General features: G+C 38.7%; 1 protein-coding gene across 4 annotated transcripts in view; it reads left to right on the top strand.

Moving 5' to 3' along the window:
* LRR (Leucine-rich repeat) overlaps nt 1–20,001 on the top strand; it is a 446,397-nt gene that overhangs the window by 133,903 nt on the left and 292,493 nt on the right. For all 4 annotated transcript variants that reach the window (XR_010951282.1, XM_067775595.1, XM_067775596.1 and 1 more), the window contains exon 2: nt 2,522–2,619. Coding sequence is in view for 3 of the 4 variants with exons in the window: in XM_067775595.1 (XP_067631696.1) it covers nt 2,522–2,619 (98 nt within the window). In the remaining variant the exon portion in view is untranslated. The remainder of the gene's footprint in view (nt 1–2,521; nt 2,620–20,001) is intronic.

The raw sequence follows: 20,001 nt of genomic DNA, 5'->3' as shown, positions 1-20,001 counted from the left end.
TGTTTTGGAGAACAGTTTACTTATTCAAATGTTTGGAGAAAATTTGGAATCAAAAATCGTGCGATCTTCGCCTGCGACGCCACTTTTCTTTATTTTGGTTTCATTAAAGTGCAAAATCGGGCTAAAAGCTGGACCCGTGATAACTCCTTCACAATTAGAAGAATATATTCAACTTAACCCATTCTACGGTTTTTTCTTTTGTTTTGGGCTAATCTTTAATACCCGTAATGTTAATAAGGGCAAACGGAAACTTTATAAATGGTCATAAAATCAAGTTAGGAAAGGACACAACGCCCATTGACTTTATGACCATTTGAAGTGGTCATAAAGCCAAACGACCTTGTGGCCATTTGAAGCGGTCATAATGTGATTTGACCTTCTGTGCGTTGACTTAATGTCACCCCGCCCAGAAAGTGCTTAGTCAACAGTCCAAAAATCCCCTTCCCGCATATGGAAGAGTAGGGTAGTTTCTCTGCCTTGAGCTATGCGATATAATCTTTTCTCAATCTTAGGCTCTCCATACGTTTCTAAGAGACTAAGTGAGTTCCTTTTCGTGCAAATAAAAATGTGTATAATAGCACTATAACTGTGCGCCATTCAAAAGCGACGGATGCTATCAATTTAAACATTTTACGCTTAAGTGGTCAGCTCTGCTTTCTTCAATTCGTCTAATTATCTTTTTTTTTAACAAACATATGCAACGTTGACCTTGCCCATATGATGAATTGTCTGTTATATTTTTATACCCAACTGTACTTGTACATAGGGTATTATAACTTTGATGGATAACGTTTGGTTGTACAGGTATAAAGGAATCGAGATAGATACAGACTTCCATATATCAAAATCATCAGCATCGAAAAAAAAAGTTGATTGAGCCATGTCCGTCCGTCCGTCTGTCCGTAACGATAACTTGAGTAAATATTGAGGTATCTTCACCAAATTTGGTACACGAACTTATCTGGGCCCAGAATAGATTGGTATTGAAACTGAGCGAAATCGGATGATAACCACGCCCACTTTTTATATATAAAATATTTTGGAAAACACAAAAACCTGATTGTTTAGTAAATAATACACCTAGAATGTTGAAATTTGACGTGTGGACTGATATTGAAAATGGGCGTGGCACCGCCCACTTGTGATAAAATCAATTTTACAAATATTATTAATCATAAATCAAAAATCGTTAAACGTATCGTAACAAAATTCGGCCTTTACTATAAGGAATGCTTTGAAGAAAAAATAACGAAATCGGTTAAGGACCACGCCCACTTTTATATAAAAGATTTTTGAAAGGGTCGTGGACGAATAAAATAAGCTTTATCTTTGCAAAAAAGAGCTTTATATCAATGGTATTTCATTTCCCAAGTGGATTTATAACAATAAATGGGAAAACTTCAAATTTAAAAAACTGGGCGTGGTACCGTCCCTTTTATGACTAAGCAATTTTCTGTGTTATCGGGAGCCATAACTCGAAGAAAAATTAGTTCAGATTAGAACCATATGTATATGTATTATTGCGAAGCCTTGTGACACTATTAAGCACACAGAACAAACAATACCAGCATTTCAAGTGTACAGCTGGGTATGTAATGTTCGGTTTCACCCGAACTTAGACTTCCTTACTTGTTATGTTTACAATTACTTCATCATTTAATATCATAACTGTCATTCAACTTTGGCTTAAAAGTACGCGTTAGTGGTGGGTAATGACACTATTTTTTGAGTGTTAACACAGTAGCACAGGCACACTTTGCAGTGTTAACACATTGTGTTGACACAATTGTGTTATAACTGATTATCGAAAGTCGATATGAGTGTTGGCACAATATCAGAGCACAGTACTGTGTTACGTACCTCTAACGCCATTTTTGACGCCATTTAGAAAAGTAAATCATGGCAACATTTATCTTCTTTCATACTCCCATGTTTAGGGAATCTACGTTATATAACCACAACTTTTGTTTAAATAGAACATTTTCAACTTAGAGTATACATTTTGTGCCCACATCTTTTAAACGTAATACACAGGCAAGATTATGAGTACAATCAACACACAAGCAAAACACAAGCACAGTGGACTATGTATGTATGAATGTGCACTTACGATCTGAGTGTCATTCTCTGTGCTATAGAAACAGTTAGCTTTGTGCCATCGAGTGTGCCACTGTGTTATAAATTAATCGATAAGTGTGCGTGTGCGTGCCGCACATTACTGAGTGTTAACACAATAACACAGCACAGTGCTGTGTTAATCAGCCTTAGTACGCGTATCCATAATAGGAAAGCACTACAACTAGAAATCAGTAGTTGGAGATGAGTTAAGCGTGAACATTTCTTAAGAAGCTCATGAAACTTCGATGAAAATAATTTATCCGTAGTTTTGTGTTGTTCTCCTTAAGCGAAATATCTTAAATGGCTCTTATATCTAACAAAGTATATTACATAAAAATATGTACATATGTGCACATGTATGTTATTTACTATTTAATCTTTAAATTTCTGTTCTATATTACAGAGAGTGTTAAATCCATACTGGGCCGTCACACAAAAATTCTTGTAAAATATATGGTTAAATTGGAGACGAAAGGTGATAAAACCGAAAATCGTGTTTTGGTAAGTACCCGCATCATATCTTTATATACCAAAATTTTATTGACCCCTTCTATTGTAATTGTAAATACATATGAATGTAAGTGTGTATGTTGATTCACGTAATATTGCAATAACCACTTACATGCGACCTTGTCCGCCTTGTTCATATGGTGCCAGTGACAATCCCAGGCGTTAATATTTTAATAAACATAGGTGTCATATTAAGTTCACTTGTCTAGCATTTGAGTGTACAATAACACATACACTCATATACATGCAGTCTGAAAAAAACTATACACTACCCTACTGGAAATGTTAACAATAAATCTAATCTGAGACATCATATACATTTTTTACTGAATTAGAACATGTTGTCAAGAAAATTGAACGTTGCCGTGCATTTTTTTTTTTTTTTGATGTGCATACATCTTTGCTCACTATATGGACTAATCCGGAATGTAAGCATAAGGTAGATGTAAACATAAGCGTAGTCTTTCGAAGTGATATGTGGGAAGGCCATTGGGAGTGTTACCGATGTTGATGGTCCTTTGCCGAATGTAGATCCGGTACGTTCCGGTACACTCAGAGAAAAAATCGTTTTTAAACGGTTTTATTTAGCTTGAGTTGACAGGCAGGCCGCATGCACGGCCGCACGGCCGTTGTGAACGAATCTTGTAATTGAAATTTAAGTAACTTCCCGATAAGCTACAAGCTTGAATCTTGGAATATAGTTCAGAACCCGATGACAATACAATAATAAAAAAAAAAATCGCCGCTAGGTGGCGCATGGAGATCGAGATATTCGCAAAATTCGCATTTGTGGTCCGATTTGGCTCATATTTGGAACACATAATACATGCAAGAATAGAAATCGACCTATGATGTCCGATTTGGTTCATATTTGGAACAAATATTACATACAGTCCGGTAGAAGTGACATCAAAATAGTTTGGAGTTCAAGAGACAAACATACGTGGCGCAGAGTCGAGTAAAGTCTTTGGAAGGATTATGTATTGAGGACTTAGGTTGTAACAAATTGTCAGGAAAGAGTCCTTGTAATAATGAGTCACTAAATGAACTAAATAGAATGAGAAATAATAGGCAATTAAATAAAGACTAAAAACTTGAAAATAAAATAATTTAAAAAAAAAATTTTAAGTTAAACCGTTGTATTGAAAACAATACTTACATGAAATAATAATAATACGAAAAGCTATAGAATAATTAGGTAGGTCCTAGGTACTAGTCATCACACTCCTCACCAATCTAGGGCATTGATAAGCAATTAAATAAAAGCGTTGGACGCGTAAAATTCCTATTGATAGTCATAAGTAAAACCAACTGAACCTTAATCAGGTTATGCTACGCCTCACATTTTTAGAAATTTCACGCGCTCAACGCTTTTATTTAATTGTCTGATCAACCTCCTAGATTGATAAGGAGTGTGATGACTAGTACCTAGGACCTACCTAATTATTTTCTAGCTTTTCGTATTATTATTATTTCATGTAAATATTGTTTTCAATAAAACCGTTTAACTTAAAAATTTTTTTTTAAATATTTTATTTCTTAACTCGTGACCGATGGGCTTGTTTTAAGAACAGTTTCCAAAAACACCGTTCGTATTTGATAACCTGTGCTCATTTCAAGCACTTCTTGGGCTTGATTTAAGATTTATCGTGCTCACGTTAGAGAACGATTTGAGTTCTATTTAACAGTTTTCGGTCTCAATTCAAGAACGGGTTGTACTTGATCATTGGTGGGAGTGGGACGGTACCATTTATTTATTTTTTTTTATTAATAAATAATTTTTTTGTCATTAATAAAAAATATTACGTTATTACATTGTAGTGCACACGAATTATACCGTTTCTTTTTTCTTGAACTCAATTTAAGAACATTGTTCTTAATTTAAGAACATTGTCCTCATTAATAGAACATTTGTTCATATTTTAAGAGCAGCCGTTCTCTTTTCAAGAAAATTTGTTGGCAGTTCAAGAACAAGGCTGTTGTTTTAAGAACAGGTCGTTCGTTTTTCAAGAACATAAAAGTAAAAACATAAAAAGCTTGAATTGAGTCCGGTGGTGCTGGATTTTATAACGGCGTTTTTCTCTGAGTGTGACAAGCACCATAAAGGTACTAGTCCTACCATCTCGGGAACGATTTGATATGACTACATGCAATCTGCTAGGCCATACCACCCTCCCACCCCTAGATCCATCAACAGTTCGGGGTCTCCAGAGCCTCGGCTTCTAATGAAACAGGATTCGCCACGGATAGGTGAGGTTGACAATTGGGTAGGAGAAGCTATATAAAGCGCTGGCAACCCCTTGAGAGGGTTGCGCTACACAACCCCTTTAATCAATTTAGTATTTTAGTCGGCTCTTACGACAGGCATACCTACCGTGGGTATATTCAAAACCCACTAACCCGCTGGGGGGAAAACGTAATCGTAATCGGAGTCCCTGCATTGTAGCGTAATGTTTGGACCATGTACATTGCAGAGTTCAAATGGAAGAAATGAGACAGTTTGTTATAGGTGTGTTATTGACTAGGTATGGACGACGTATCGATTTGTAATAAATTTGCAATCAATAACAAATTGTATCAACGAGCTACCGATTATTTAATCGACGAGTTGTATGTTTTATATCGAAAAGTTATCCATTTATTATTATTACAATTGTAATAGAAATATTATCAAAAAGTTTTCGATTGCTTATCGAAAAAATATCGATATGTTATCAAAAAGTTATCGAAAATGTATCGAAATGTCACCAACTTGTTATCGAAATGTTATCGATTTGTTATCAAAAAGCTATCAATTTTTTATAGGTTCCATCAGTTTCTCAACGCCGTGTCATCGATTTGTTATCGACGACTCATCGGATTGATCGGATCGGACAGATACCGATAAAAATTGTATCTTTAGTCGACGACTTATCTGTAACTCGCCGATTACAAGCTGATAAGTAGCCGATGACTCGGCGATAAAAATTCGGTAACTCTATAAGGACTCCTTTTCGACAGAAAGCTTCAACCCCTGGTGGAACTAAGTTAACTTAAAAGCATTAGTTTTCTGTACGTACACCTGTATTTTTACACATAGAACTTCACGAGTTCTTGGTACTCACGCCGTTTTTTAAATTGGTAGCAGATTCGGCAGACGTTGCCCTTCCTAAACTTCGATTTACCTGCACAATATTAAACAAATTTCAAGAATTCCTCTCCTCTTTTCTCTAGTATCATTTCTTCTCTCCTTATTCGCTACTTTTTCTCTTTCCTTTTTCGTCTCTCTTTCCCTCAGCCTTATTCATCTGCAACCTCAACTTTACACTTGCATTAATATATTAAACAAAAAAATCTCCAAATGAATAGCCTGGGAAAAAATCTATTTATATACCAAATTAAAGCTCACCGCAGATATTCGGTCTCTGGTCCACTTTCCCAAAAAAAAATCCCAATTATTACCTATGCATAAAGCAACTTATATACAACATTTCAAACCAATCGCACCACAAATAACGAATTTCCGAAATCCTTTTTCTTGTTATCCTTGTTTCCTTATTCTCTTTTAATTTAGATTTGTTTATTTCATGGTATAAAAAAAGAAAATTATTTCTTTGGCATTATTCCCATTCTTACTTAAAATTTGATTTATTCAACTTTTTCTTGATGTCATATTGGGGACTTTTACGAGCTCCCGGGCACCAATATTTTGCCGCCTTTTGTCAGCTTGTTGCGTTGTACTTATATTGCTTGAATCGTATCTTTATTCTAACCAAGTGCTACAAGCGATTCGTTGTAGTATTTTTTTGTTTTGTAACTATCGCGGCATATATAACGAGAAGGAGCGCAATCTCTCGCGGGTACCGCCCAATATTTTGGAATTCATGTGCTATGCACGGTGATGTTCTATTTCTGGCGATAAAGCATGTGCCAGAGGATTTGATTTGAAAATGTGAGTAGCCTTTAAAATAATGGGCGAATTGTAATCTGACCTAATGGCGTTTTCTTTTCTGAAAAAAATGCTACCCTCATGCTATGCTCTTAAAATATACATAATTTTTGAATTAAATAACCTGGCGCTATGCAAAATGGCTCTTTTGAGAACCCTTTTGTGATTCAGGGGTCGCCAGCGCAATATATAGCTTCTCCAACCCGTTTGTCAACCTCACCTATCCGTGCGAATCCTGTTTTATTTACAGCCAACGCTCTGGCGACCCCGAACTCCTTATGGATCTAGGGGGTGAGAGAGCGGGAAGGCCTAGAAGGTCGCATTTGGTCATAACAAATCGTTCCCGAGATGGTTGGGCTTGGTAAGGGAACGTACCGGATCTGCATCCGACAAAGGACAATAAACATCGATAGCACTCCCCAAGGCCTTCGGGGAGTGTCCTTATCGGCACAACAACAACAGCAGCCAACAGGACGACACAATTTTTAGATAAGAAAACGCCATTAGATTGCCCCGATCAGTCGTTTGATGGTTAGGGGCTTCATCAGGTCAAAGTTTGAGATTAATTAAAATAAATTTAAGTAGCGATAACCTCCTCCAAAGAGATTTTATGCCGAGATTCTCTTCCAATTTGCGTCATGCTCCTTTTAGTTTTCCCTACAAATTGGCGGGACGGGACCTACTTGTTTTATACCGACTCCGAACGGCATCTGCAAGGGGCGACCCCGCTTAGAAAAACTTTCTGCTAATTGAAAAACCTTATTTCTAAAATTTTGATGTTGCTTTGCCCGGGGTGCGAACCCAGGGCATACGGTGTGGCAGGCGGAGCACGCTACCATCACACCACGGCGGCCGCAAGTTTAAGATTAAGGCATTTCAATAGGACATGTGTATAACTTTCAGCATGTCGAGCGCCCACAACGGTACTTTGGCATGATCGTTATTAGCTGAGGTCATATAACTGAACCATCAGTGCGTAGAGTGTGCTGGTCAGTTTTTTGTTGGGCGAGAGAATAAGTATCGATCAATAAAATTAATTTTGCTTAGCAGAGGTTATGGCGGATTAACTGACAGATAGTTAATGTGGCGCCCAAAAACAAACTGTGGAATCACTGTCTAGCTTACCGCTTTCATATGTTTTGTTCAATTTTTTCCTGCTGGGTATGCGCTGCTGTGGCGATTTAAGCAGCCAACTTCAAATTAAATTGTCGTTACAGCAATATAAGAGCGCGTTTACACATGCTGAGTGAGGTATTTGGCACTTAGATCTGCACAAATGTGCGAAATTTTTGCATGGACACTCGAGCTCTTACCACAAGTTTATAAAATTTATATATTTACATACATATATCAAATAGATTGCGTATGTTGTGTCATGGTTACTTTGTGGGATTATCTAATTCATTTATGAATTTGTGGTTAGCAGCATGCAGAGTTGCAGATCCAATTGCATTTGACAGCTTTAGCGCAACAGCATTCATTACCCAGCTTTGTGTGGTGGAATGTAAAAAAAAACAGGACGCTTCAGTTAAAGGCTGTGGAAATGTTTTTAACACCAAACGCATTAGTTCTTTCCTAAGGATAATCGAGATTAGCTTTACAGCTTGGGCATGCTTGCGTCTTTTGATAAGTTGAGTTAAGTTGTGTTGAATTGCAGCTGCTACTTATAAGGAGAATCTGAATTGCACACCGTAAAGATTCATAGAGCTGCCACATTAATTGCGGACGACACCAGCTCCAATTACTTAGTGGAACGCTGCGTTGCAACGGTGCAGTACCTTCGGAAATCCGAGGAAACCAAACTACTTAGTCATACCAGTCCTTCTATAATAAAAATAAATACTTTGCACGATTTACCTCTGAGGAGATTTAGGCCGAGTCCAATTTACGTCGTGCTCCTCTTTTTAATTGTTGCTACAAATACTTTGGACAGTACCTTCATATTTTATTCCGACTCCGAACCGCAGTTCAAAGTTTGATTGGCAGGAACACACTCAGAGTGGTTGCCGCTTAGAAAACCGTTTCCCAATGAAACAAAGTTTTTATGTCGTTGGTCTTTGTCGGTGACATGAACCCAAGACCTTAGCACGCTACCAACACACCACGGCGGCCTGGCTAAAGGCTGAGTAACAAATTTACTTATGACCATATTTTTAGTGCTGACCTTACGGACTTCTTAACCAGGACCACCCGCTCGAGGCTTAGATAAAAAGCTATGGGATTTGAAGAGAAATTTGCCCATTCTCCCTAGCTACAACAGTTCGACAGTCACACTCACTCACGCCCTTGGTCTCAGGGGAGATCCATCTTGTCCAAAGCTCCAAGGCTTGCTCCTTCTCACACCGCTCCAAACATGGCCTGAGATTTAAGGTCTTTGCAACCATATATATACTCTTCCATTTTTCGTGGTGGTGGTCTTATCCTCCATTCCTTCATGTTGTTCAATGTTCTCAAAAGGTCGACCATTTTTATAACCAATGTTGCTCATAATCAAGAAGTCATCTTCCTCAGAAGACGGCTGTTTGCTCACTTTCTTAAGGCTCTCCTTATTCAATTCCCGAAAAATAACCGTTTTGGTTCTAAGTTTAAACTTTGGAACTTTTTGGAATTTTAGACCCTTGTATCCCAGTCTGGGATGTTGTTGTTGTTGTAACTGCAAAACTATCCCCGAAAGGTTTGGACATCTTCCGGAGCAAGCTCCACTGCCACGCCAACAATTTATTTGCCCGCTTGTACCTTCGGTTCGACTCTCTTGCTAATTGGAGATAAAAGCCACTTGTTTCAAATTAATGCTTTTGTATATCTCTGACTACTTGGCTTTGTGACCTGTTTTTATCGCCTTAAAGTATGCTACACAAGTTTTGTATGCCCTCTTCCCTTTGTACACTTGTCTTGATATCGAACATGGAACGGTTTATTCCAACTTTTCATAACTCTTTGGTATTTGTGGCTAACCAGCGCCACTGCGACTGATCGTTACGGTGGCACACTTGAAAAATGCAGCAGCTGTCATGTTGGAATTCGAAACATGTGTCATTGAACTAATAGTTATCAGGCAAACTGACGAACATAGCCAATAAATTGCAGCACATAATAAAACAAATAACAATCAACCATTCAATAGCGAACAAGCAACAGTAGGGGCCGTGAAATGTAGCAGAAGGAACTCATTCAAAACGTTGCATACGAAAAATGTATACAAAGTGGTGCCGAAACAGAAATCGATATTATATCGAAAATTCATTCGATAGTTTTTTTTTTTTCCAATTATTGTCACAGGAAATACTAGAGAATTTTTAATAATAATCGAAGTTCGAAAACGGCAAAATTCATCTACAAAGAGTTTATATTAGGTCCACTTTTTTCTTTACCAAATAATTTAAAAAATGTTACGTATACGAGCCGGGACGCGTATTTTCAGGTGGTACGGATATGTGAGCGTGTAATTGGTTGCTGTTTAATAAGAAAACGTGCTCATTCCATTAGGGGTACGTTTTTAAGGACAGAAAAATTAAAAAAAAACTTTGTTAAAAAACAAAACGATATATTGATTTTTTCCCCATAAAATCGAAACAACATTTTTTGTCCATCCCTAATACAAAGCCGCTCGTATACAGTGAAACCGCAACATAACAAACCCTGAATCTAATAAAAAATCAAGCTGATTGTAAATAATAAGAGCCGCCATTGCTCCAGGTCATTTACTTAGGTAGAAATTTTACCCTAAATCGTTTATTAAGTAGAAGTTTTTGAACTTTTGGGCCTTACAAAGTGACGGGTGGGACATTTTTACTCAACTTTAAGTCTTTAACAAGTAATTATAGAGGTTTCGAAATATTAAAACGTAGAGGCGTATACTCATTTGATACGAAGCTCATGAAATATAAAACTTAGGTGTATCATTTACTCAAAAAACTACAATTTTATAAAAGTCACGGAAGGGACTACAAAATCACCCGGCTATGTAATGGATGTCTTCACTTGCCAATTTCACATGAACTATGAAAATCTTTTAACAATTGGCTGCACTTTATACTTTAGTTGGGAAATCAGATCCAATTTGTACCTTCATGTAACTTGTAAATGAAAAAAAAAAAAAAAAATAAAAGTTCATTTTAGCTTGTGACGGGTGGGACAAGTTGCATTGGATGCACATAATGTGTGAATATATTTCAACTGATTGCTTCAATGTAAATATCTATTTTATATTTGATATACCAAGAAAACTTAAAAAAAAGGGATTTCTAGAGATAGTTTCTTGGCGGACCGTTTCTTATCTTTTCCTTTCAAGTTAATATGTGCATTTTTACAGCAAACACCAACAACACTCCATGATTATTCGATACCAAAATGAAGCAAATCATGTAAGGACGGTACTGTATGTACCGAAGACCTTCTACCTTTAATGAATCGAGCTGAACAACAATCTGATCAAATTTCAAAAATTCGTAATATCTGAATAATCAGCTGTATACGACATATAAGATATAGCCTAATTGATTGATAATACTCACACAGAAAGTTTCACGACTCTTGCTATCTACATGAGTTAGCTATGACGATGATCCCCTTACCGGGCTTGACGATTTTTTCAGAAACAATGTATGCCAACTCTAAAATGTGCCCATTCACTACATTTCTTTGAAGATATCTCAAATATTGAGTGACTAATTTGCGTCCTAACGGACAGACAGATGGACATAGCTTAATTAACTCAACTCGTCATTCTGATCATTTCGGCATACTTATTGTGGGGTCTATGTGTTCTCCTTAAAGAGCTTAAAGTAACTATAACTAATATTTTTCAAACTTTACCCCCGTAATAGAACAAAAAATGTTTGGTTCCATATGGTGCTGATATTCAAATGCTTGGCCGACCTAATCTTATTGCTATTAAGATCACCTGATATTTGATCTATAGTTAAAGGAGATTATGCATGTATTTCGGAGTTTAGTTTAGAAGAGCTCTCTTTTGATGATGGTGGACTGAATAGCCGTAAGAACTAATTTGAAAGCAACTTAAAGACTGCAGATTCCTTACTCTACTCCCCTGAGCATGAAATCAGAACGGAACAGTTGCCTATTATTTTCATTGTCTCAGCAACTTCACTCCCATCGCATTTCAGCCATGTTTACCTTGATTTCCTCTATTTTCTATGAGAGTTCTTTTAACTAAAAGAGCCTGCTGGGTTTTACCCTTTCCACAAAATTCATGCGGCGTTTAGTTTTAATATTTAAAGCCTTTTTTTCGCTAACCATTGTTATAGAAGTCAAAGTTAACCATATTCGAAATACATATTTGTAATTGAAGGATCACTTTTTACAGAATCATATAAATATAGCATTGATACAGAGTTATAGCGATTCGAAGTTTGCAAAGACAGTACATTCCAAAACCTTTTTAATAGGTGTTGTTCTGATACCAACTTGTATTCTATACCTGTATTCAGTTTAAATAATCGAGAAACGTAATCGAAACCTAAAAAAGTATCAAGGGAAATTGCTCGATACCTATTCGTATCGTACTCACGTATTACAAAAACATTGGATTATGTTGAACGTTTCAATTTTGTCAAAAAAATCAATAAAGTCAATAAATCAAACGTTAATGTGCAAAAAAAGTTTTATCCAGCTCATGTAATCATTTCATTTTGCCCAAAGAACATAGATTTTGAACGGGTAAAAAACTGAGACTCCTTATCTTCTATTTTATATATTGGTGTAAATTATTAAAATGGGCTTTGACGTTTCCGTAGGTTTCTTGGTGTCAGCTAATTTATGAGCTGAATTCAATATTCTCAAAATCGAACCTTTTTTGGGGAATTTTTATACGGGTACTCAAAATTGCGGATGGTTGCAAATCTATAAATAAAATTGGCGAGAATTAGCAGAGCAAAATTTACAAAAGTACAAGAGCCGCTACCTGACATGAAAAATCGGCAACTCGATAAGGTGCTCACGTACTCGATACCCAAAGAAGTACTTTGTACGAGGTAACCGACTACGTAAATTTCTCGGCATCGGAGCAACACTATATATTTTTAATTGGCTTTATTTAAAAAAAAAAAGTTATCCATTAATTTGGCCAGGGACTTACAGAAGTACCCCAAGGCTTGCACGCTCCGTTAGGCCACTTTGCATACAGGCTTTAACTGACCATCACCGGTACTAACCAAAAAAACAAACGCTTTCCTTAAAAGGGCTAGATAAGAAAAAAAACCAGCGGTCCAAACCAGCGGTCCTAAAATAAGGAACCACTTTGGACCCGAGTAGCAACAGTGTTTGCCACCACCATTCTCCTCTCTCTGCAGCTCTCTTTTTCTTTTTCCTCTATCTCACCTTTATTTATCTATCTCTTACTCACCAGTTTCGAGTTTTCATACTTTTTTCGTAACTAACTCGAAGTTTCAACTACACAGGCTTCACTGTACTTAACTATGTTATAATATCAATGTATTGAAAGTGCGTGTATGTTGTAATTTTATTGACTGTTCGGTTGCCAACCTCTATCACCGGTTAATGGGGAGTGGTGTTGCACGTCGACAACAATTGTCTGGTGATTGCATTGCCGCGGACCAACGAGTGTCCCATAGGCAATGAATAACAATGGTATGACAATAAAAAATATGTTGAAAATCAATTTTTATCTAAAAAAAAAAACTTTGCTTTTCCTATGAAAAAAAATTCAGTTGAGTCGCTTGCATCATTGCCATGGCCAATCAACTATTTGTTGTCATAATGTAGAGAAGTAGTAACAGACTATGGTCATCCGTCATGGAATTTGATATCAAATTTTTTCTTCATGTACAATAAGAGCGTATTCGTCGTACACACCCCGTCCCACCCTTCGGTTTTTTATGCAACTTAAAAACTATCGAATATATTTAGATGTGAGTTTGAGAACTGAGATATGAGAAGTTTATCCGATCTTTCCGATTATTTGGAATATGTCTGGTGAATAATCTTGTAACGTAAGTGTCCACATTTGTTTAAGTGGAAGAATGTATGTACAGTATGGTGGATAAATTTATTATTCGTATCGCATATACAATAATATGAAAAACAAGCCATTGAACTGAAGCTCTAAACTATTATTTATGGGCATGTCCAAAAGTTCTCATTGAATACGTTTGCATGACTTTCGCGTTTTAACTAGTTAATCCATCCTCCTAAAATGTTTACATCATTTTAACACCTACAAGGTAACATCAAAATCACGCCTACGATTCATCGTGCGGTTTTTTTTTCACAGAGAATTCAGAGAAGAACACAACAAATATAACGACAAGTGAACCTAACTTATTTACTTTAGAGCCAGTACACTGTAGTGAATCTTTTATTTTAGAATTTTAGGTAATATTCGAATTTGGTGCGAATGGTGTCGAGAAAATCACTCCATACAAATTGAACCACCTTAATGCAAATGTAAATACACCTGCCGGGCTTTCGTATTGCTTTTTTTCAGCTGTTGTCTTCGCTGGATTAATGTAATGTGTCTCAACAGGCTGCCATTGGCACATGCGCATTTTATCATGTGGTAATCGGGAAACAATACAAATATCAAAAACAACAATAATCAGTGAATCATCTGCAATCTCACTGGTGACATTGCTATTGTAACGAAATTACTGCAAATCCTCTTATTTGCAACCTTCTGCTAAGTTCGAATCACTAAACTGTTGAATAAATAACTCCAATATTAAATAATGGAAAAATGGCCTTCATTAAAGAACTTCACAATAACACTTATACTTTGCAACTAGCTTGCTTAATAACCAAACTGACTGATAGCATAAATGAAACTGATCTCTCGCCTCCACTGTTGTCGCCCTTTTATACCGTTCGACCTCCTCGTTGCATATTTCTAGGCTTTTCTAATTCCAGAACTTACTAGTTAGTTATAAATTTCTCAGCTCCAACTACAGATGTATAATTTTTATAACTTCTCTCATACCCCATGCGCTTGTATGTGTGAGCGATATTTCCACAATCACAATTGCATGCCTTTAGGAGCATTTCAGATAAGATATCTGCATGTGCTTGTGCGTTGCTTCTCCGCCGCGTGCACGCGTATGTGTAGACATAATGATTGAATTATTGATATAAATTCACGTCACTGCTTAACATCGGCCTAGAGATGGCAGTACCCCTTAGTGCCGCCAACATTCGAAACACTGCCCTCCACCTAAGTCTGATCGTCCCGATCAGACAAATCTCTCGATCTAAACGTTGCCAGCCTTTCCAAATGGACCACCTTCATTTTGGTTTGTGGTTTACCGATGGTTTGTATGCGGTACACTACATCGTTGATCCGTTTTACAACTTTGTATGGGCCTTCCCAATTACACTGCAATTTCGGGGGCAAACCTTTTTTACGTTGTGGGTTGTATAACAGCACCAAATCTCCTTCCTGAAAACCTTCCGAATTAATTGCTTTATCGTATCTGGCTGTCATCTTGTCACTCATAATCTTTGTTCGTTGCCTTATCAGATCATGTATGTCTCTTAGCTCTTCTTCCAAATCACCAGTGGATTTCTTGACATTTCTCTCCGCATTGGCATCTATCCCAAACTTCAAATCAGCTGGCAGTCTAAGGTCATTGCCAAAAATTACTTCTGCAGGGGTTTGGCCCGTTGTCTCATGCACTGCTGATCGATAAGCCATCAAGAATAATGGTATGCGGGTATCCCACTCTTTATGGTACTTGTCTACTACTTTCCTTAAGTGCTCCTCCAATGTTCTATTGAATCGTTCCACCATACCATTGGAATGAGAACGCAATGCAGTTGTCCGTGTTTTTCGAATGCCCAATGATTTACACATTTCCTGGAATACAGCTGATTCGAAATTCCTGCCTTGGTCAGAATGTAACTCCATTGGTACACCATACCTTGCAACCCAATTGTTTTTAACCACTTCTGCTCCTGTTTCTGCTCCTTGGTTTGGGATTGGGTATACCTCTGGCCATTTACTGAAATAATCCATAACCACCAGTACGTATTTGTTTCCGCGGTTGCTAGTAGGAAATGGACCTGCGACATCCATGGCGATCCTTTGAAATGGTGCACCTGAAATATACTGCTTCATCTGGCCATGACTTCGGGTTTTGGGCCCTTTCGGTCTGTTGCATATCTCGCAGTTGGCAATCCACTCGGTGACCGACTGACGGCAACCAACGCAATAGAATCTCTGCTTAATTTTCTCGAGTGTCTTCGTGATTCCAAGATGACCTCCACTTGGACCATTATGCAGCTCGCTGAGCACGTCAGGAATCCTCTTTCTGGGAACAACTATCAGTTTCTTTTTGCATTGACCATCCTCACTCTCCCATACTCGATGCAAGCAACCGGATATCAATTCTACACTGTTCTACTGTGCCCAATATGACTTCGGAATGGGACTCTCTGCTGACATCTCCTCTCTGCTTGGTCTTTCGTTTCGTTCGAGCCCTGGCATAACATGTGACAGATCTGTATCTTCTACCTGACACTTTCTTAGTTGTTCTTTGTCCCATTCATCCGTACACGTTATAGTTATTAGCCGGACATCTATAATGCCTTCTTTAGCCTCGGCCTTTGAACAGTGCTTGCATTCCAAACTACATGGTCTTCGTGACATTGCATCGGCATTTCCATGGGTACTACCTCTTCGATGCTCAATGGAAAAGTCATAGCTTTGTAGTCGCTCGATCCACCGTGCCAATTGTCCTTCCGGATTACGGAACTGCAGAAGCCATTTCAACGCTGCGTGATCTGTCCTGACACGGGATCGCTGGCCGTAGAGGTATTTGTGAAAATGTTTAATGCTCTCTACCAATGCCAACAGCTCTCTCCGCGTAACACAGTAGTTCCTCTCTGGTTTTCCAATCGAACGGCTATAATATGCAACTACCTTCTCCTGTCCATCGACCAGTTGTGATAAAACGCCTCCTATAGCATATCCACTCGCATCTGTATCTAGAATCAATGTTGCTCCTGGAATCGGATATGCTAACATTCGGGCAGTGCACAAACGCTCCTTCAGTGTTTGGAAAGCCACTTCTTGCTCCTTCTTCCATTCAAAAGCTTTGTTTTTTCTTGTAAGCTCATGGAGGCTATGGGCTACGCTGGAAAAATTTGGTAAAAATCGGCGGTAATATGTGCACAGCCCAAGGAAACTTCTCAATTCATGTAGATTCTGTGGTCTTGGCCAATCCTTTACAGCCTCTATCTTTTCGTTTGCAGTGCAGATGCCCTCTGCCGTTACCTTGTGACCCAAATAATTTACTTCCTTTTTAAACAGCGCACACTTTTTGGGACTTAACTTCAGACCAGCGCCAGCTATTCTCTGGAAAACTTCCTCGAAGTTTTTAAGATGTTCATCAAAGTTCTTGCCCAATACGATGATGTCGTCCAGGTACACCAAGCATGTTTTCTAATGTAGACCTTTCAGTACCTGGTCCATGAGTCTCTCAAAACTAGCTGGTGCATTACAAAGTCCAAAAGGTTTCACTGTAAATTGCCAAAGACCATCACCGACACTGAAGGCTGTTTTTTCTTTATCTTCCCCCATCACCTCAACTTGTCAGTAGCCGCTTTTCAAGTCCAGTGTGGAAAACCATTTCGTACCACATAGCGAGTCCAGAGTGTCGTCAATTCTTGGCAATGGGTAGCTATCCTTTTTCGTAACGTCATTCAACTTCCGGTAGTCCACGCAAAACCTCATTTTTCCGTCCTTCTTCTTTACAAGTACTACCGGTGAGCTCCATGGACTAGCTGATGGTTCGATGACGCCGCTGTCGCTCATTTCTTGTACGATTTGACTCACAACTTCCCGTTTCGCCAGTGGAACACTACGAGGAGCTTTACGTATCGGCCTCGCGTCTTCAGTGTCAATTTGATGTTTCACAACATTGGTGCGGCCTGGTTTGGAACCATCCTGGTCAAATATGTTCGCGTACTTCAGGAGCAGCTGTTTTGCCGTACTCTGATAGGCTTCCCCCTGCGTCCGTGATGACATTTGAAAGATCAGTATTACTAGATGAAACGCGTTCCTGGAGCTGTTCACAGTTAATAACTCTTCAGCCAAAATAACTCCTTTGGTCAAATTGAATGGTGACTTGAACTCATTGAGTACTCTTACCGGAATACGTCCATCTTGTTTTGTCATAGCTAGGGTTTTTCCTACAAGTATGTCCAGTGCTGATTTGTTTGCTGCTTCGACAACCCACAATTTGTTTGTCCCACAATCTCCATCAACCTTTGCCCAGATGACTGCTTCGGATTTTGGTGGTATTTGCTGACTCTCTTCCACCAGCACTCGTTTACTGCTGTAGCCTCTCTCGTAGCCGAAATTAAGTGGCACATCCATGTTCTTATATCGCATCGTCTTGCTTCGCATATCGATGTTGATGCCTTGGTCGATTAAGAAGTCTACTCCAATTATGATTTCATCAACAATATCTGCCACTATAAAATTGTGTAGTACCGCGACGTTCCCAATTGCTACTTCACATTCTACTTCTCCAATTACCTGGGTGTCCTCTCCCGTGGCTGTACGTAATCTTGCTCCAAGCAATGGTCTTATCTTTTTGTTGACTAAATCCGCTCGAATGATGGAATGAGATGCACCGGTATCTACAGTCAGTAAACGTTCCTTTCCATCCACATGTCCTCCAACAGTAAGATTGCTCGATCTTCTCCAATCTGCGAGATAGAGATTATGGGGCATTCAATTGCGGGAGCCAGCTGTCGCCCCTTCCGGCTGACTCGATTTAGTTTAACGATTGAGTGGTCTTGGAGATTTGCTCATCTCCTTCTGCTCTGCGTTTACGACCACCCACATTGTTGGAACTGTTAGGGTTGGTGTTGCAATAACGCGCAATATGCCCTGGCCTTCCACACTTAAAGCATTTGACTGCATCATTATTCTTCTGCTGCGTACCCTTCAATGCTTCCAAAATTGCGTCTACCCAGTCTGGCCTTTCCATATCCACGCGATGAGCTTTGTACGCTGGCTTACTCAAAAGTGAGGCTGTTTCCTGAGTCAGTGCATGCGATACAGTTTCAGCAAATCTTTGTTTTGGATTCGCATATGTAGCCCGCTTCGTTTCCACGTCTCGTATGCCATTTATGAAGCTCTGGATTTTTACCCTTTCAGTGTATTCCACGGGTGCGTCCGCATTTGCAAGATGAGCCAATCTTTCAATATCTGAAGCAAACTGCTGCAATGTCTCATTTGCTTTTTAGTAGCGGTTTTGCAACTCAATTTGGAATATCTGTTTTCTATGCTCGCTTTCATAACGTCGTTCTACAGCAGCCATCAATGCTTCATAATTGTTCCGCCCTCCTTCGTGAATCGTCTGTAGGATTTCGGCTGCTGGCCCCTTCAATGCCACGAACAGTGCAGCAACTTTATCTTCCGCATTCCAGTTGTTCACTGCTGCGGTCTTCTCAAACTGTAGCTTGAAGACCTGGAAAGGAACAGAACCGTCAAAAGATGGAGTTTTTACCTTCGTATTACTCGCTGAAGCAGCCGGCCGATTAAGTTGTTCCTGTATACGACCTCTCAAAGCATCCACCTCTGCCTCGAATTTTTCTTCAAACTGCGTTATTTTCTCGTCCATACGCGCTTCGAGTTTTGATGATATACGCGCCTCTTGCTCTTTCAGTTGTGTTTCCATCTTTGATGTAATCTGTGTCGACATTTCTGAAATACGTGTCTCATGTGATTCCAGCTGGGATGTTAAACGTGTCTCTTGCGATTCCAGCTGAGATGCCATATATGTCTTCTGTTCTGTCAGTTGAGATGACACTGTCGTTGTTTGAGCAGATATTGCAGCTAAAATCATGTTCAAGTCTGTGCTCGTAACTGTCTGCGGTGTTTCTTCCATTTTTGTTGTTTCCTCGCGATCAAGATGAAAGCCATACTCTTCCACGTCAATTACTTCTAATTCCATTGCCTGTCTTAGTCGTTCCTGAAGTTCTAGTTTAATGCCGGTTGTATTCAATCTACGGCTCTCCAACTCCTTCTTCAGTTGCTGGATCTTCAATTCACTTAACTTTGGCATGTCCAAGTTGTATTCGAAGTCTTCGGAATTTATTCAACAGTTCCTCTTCTGACACCAATTGAAACGAATTTACTGCAAATCCTCTTATTTGCAACCTTCTGCGAAGTTCGAATCACTAAACTGTTGAATAAATAACTCCAATATTGAATAATGGAAAAATGGCCTTTATTAAAGTACTTCACAATAACACTTATACCTTGCAACTAGCTTGCTTAATAACCAAACTGACTGATAGCTTAAATGAAACTGATCTCTCGCCTGCACTGTTGTCGCCCTTTTATACTGTCCGACCTCCTCGTTGCATATTTCTAGGCTTTTCTAATTCCAGAACTTACTAGTTAGTTATAAATTTCTCAGCTCCAACTACAGATGTATAATTTTTATATCTTCTCTCAT

The sequence above is a fragment of the Eurosta solidaginis genome, chromosome 3, assembly GCF_040869045.1.
Source record: "Eurosta solidaginis isolate ZX-2024a chromosome 3, ASM4086904v1, whole genome shotgun sequence".
Taxonomy (NCBI): Eukaryota; Metazoa; Arthropoda; class Insecta; order Diptera; family Tephritidae; genus Eurosta; species Eurosta solidaginis.
The sequence above is the reverse complement of the archived record's forward strand: the minus strand, read 5'-3'. Positions and strand labels throughout refer to the sequence as shown.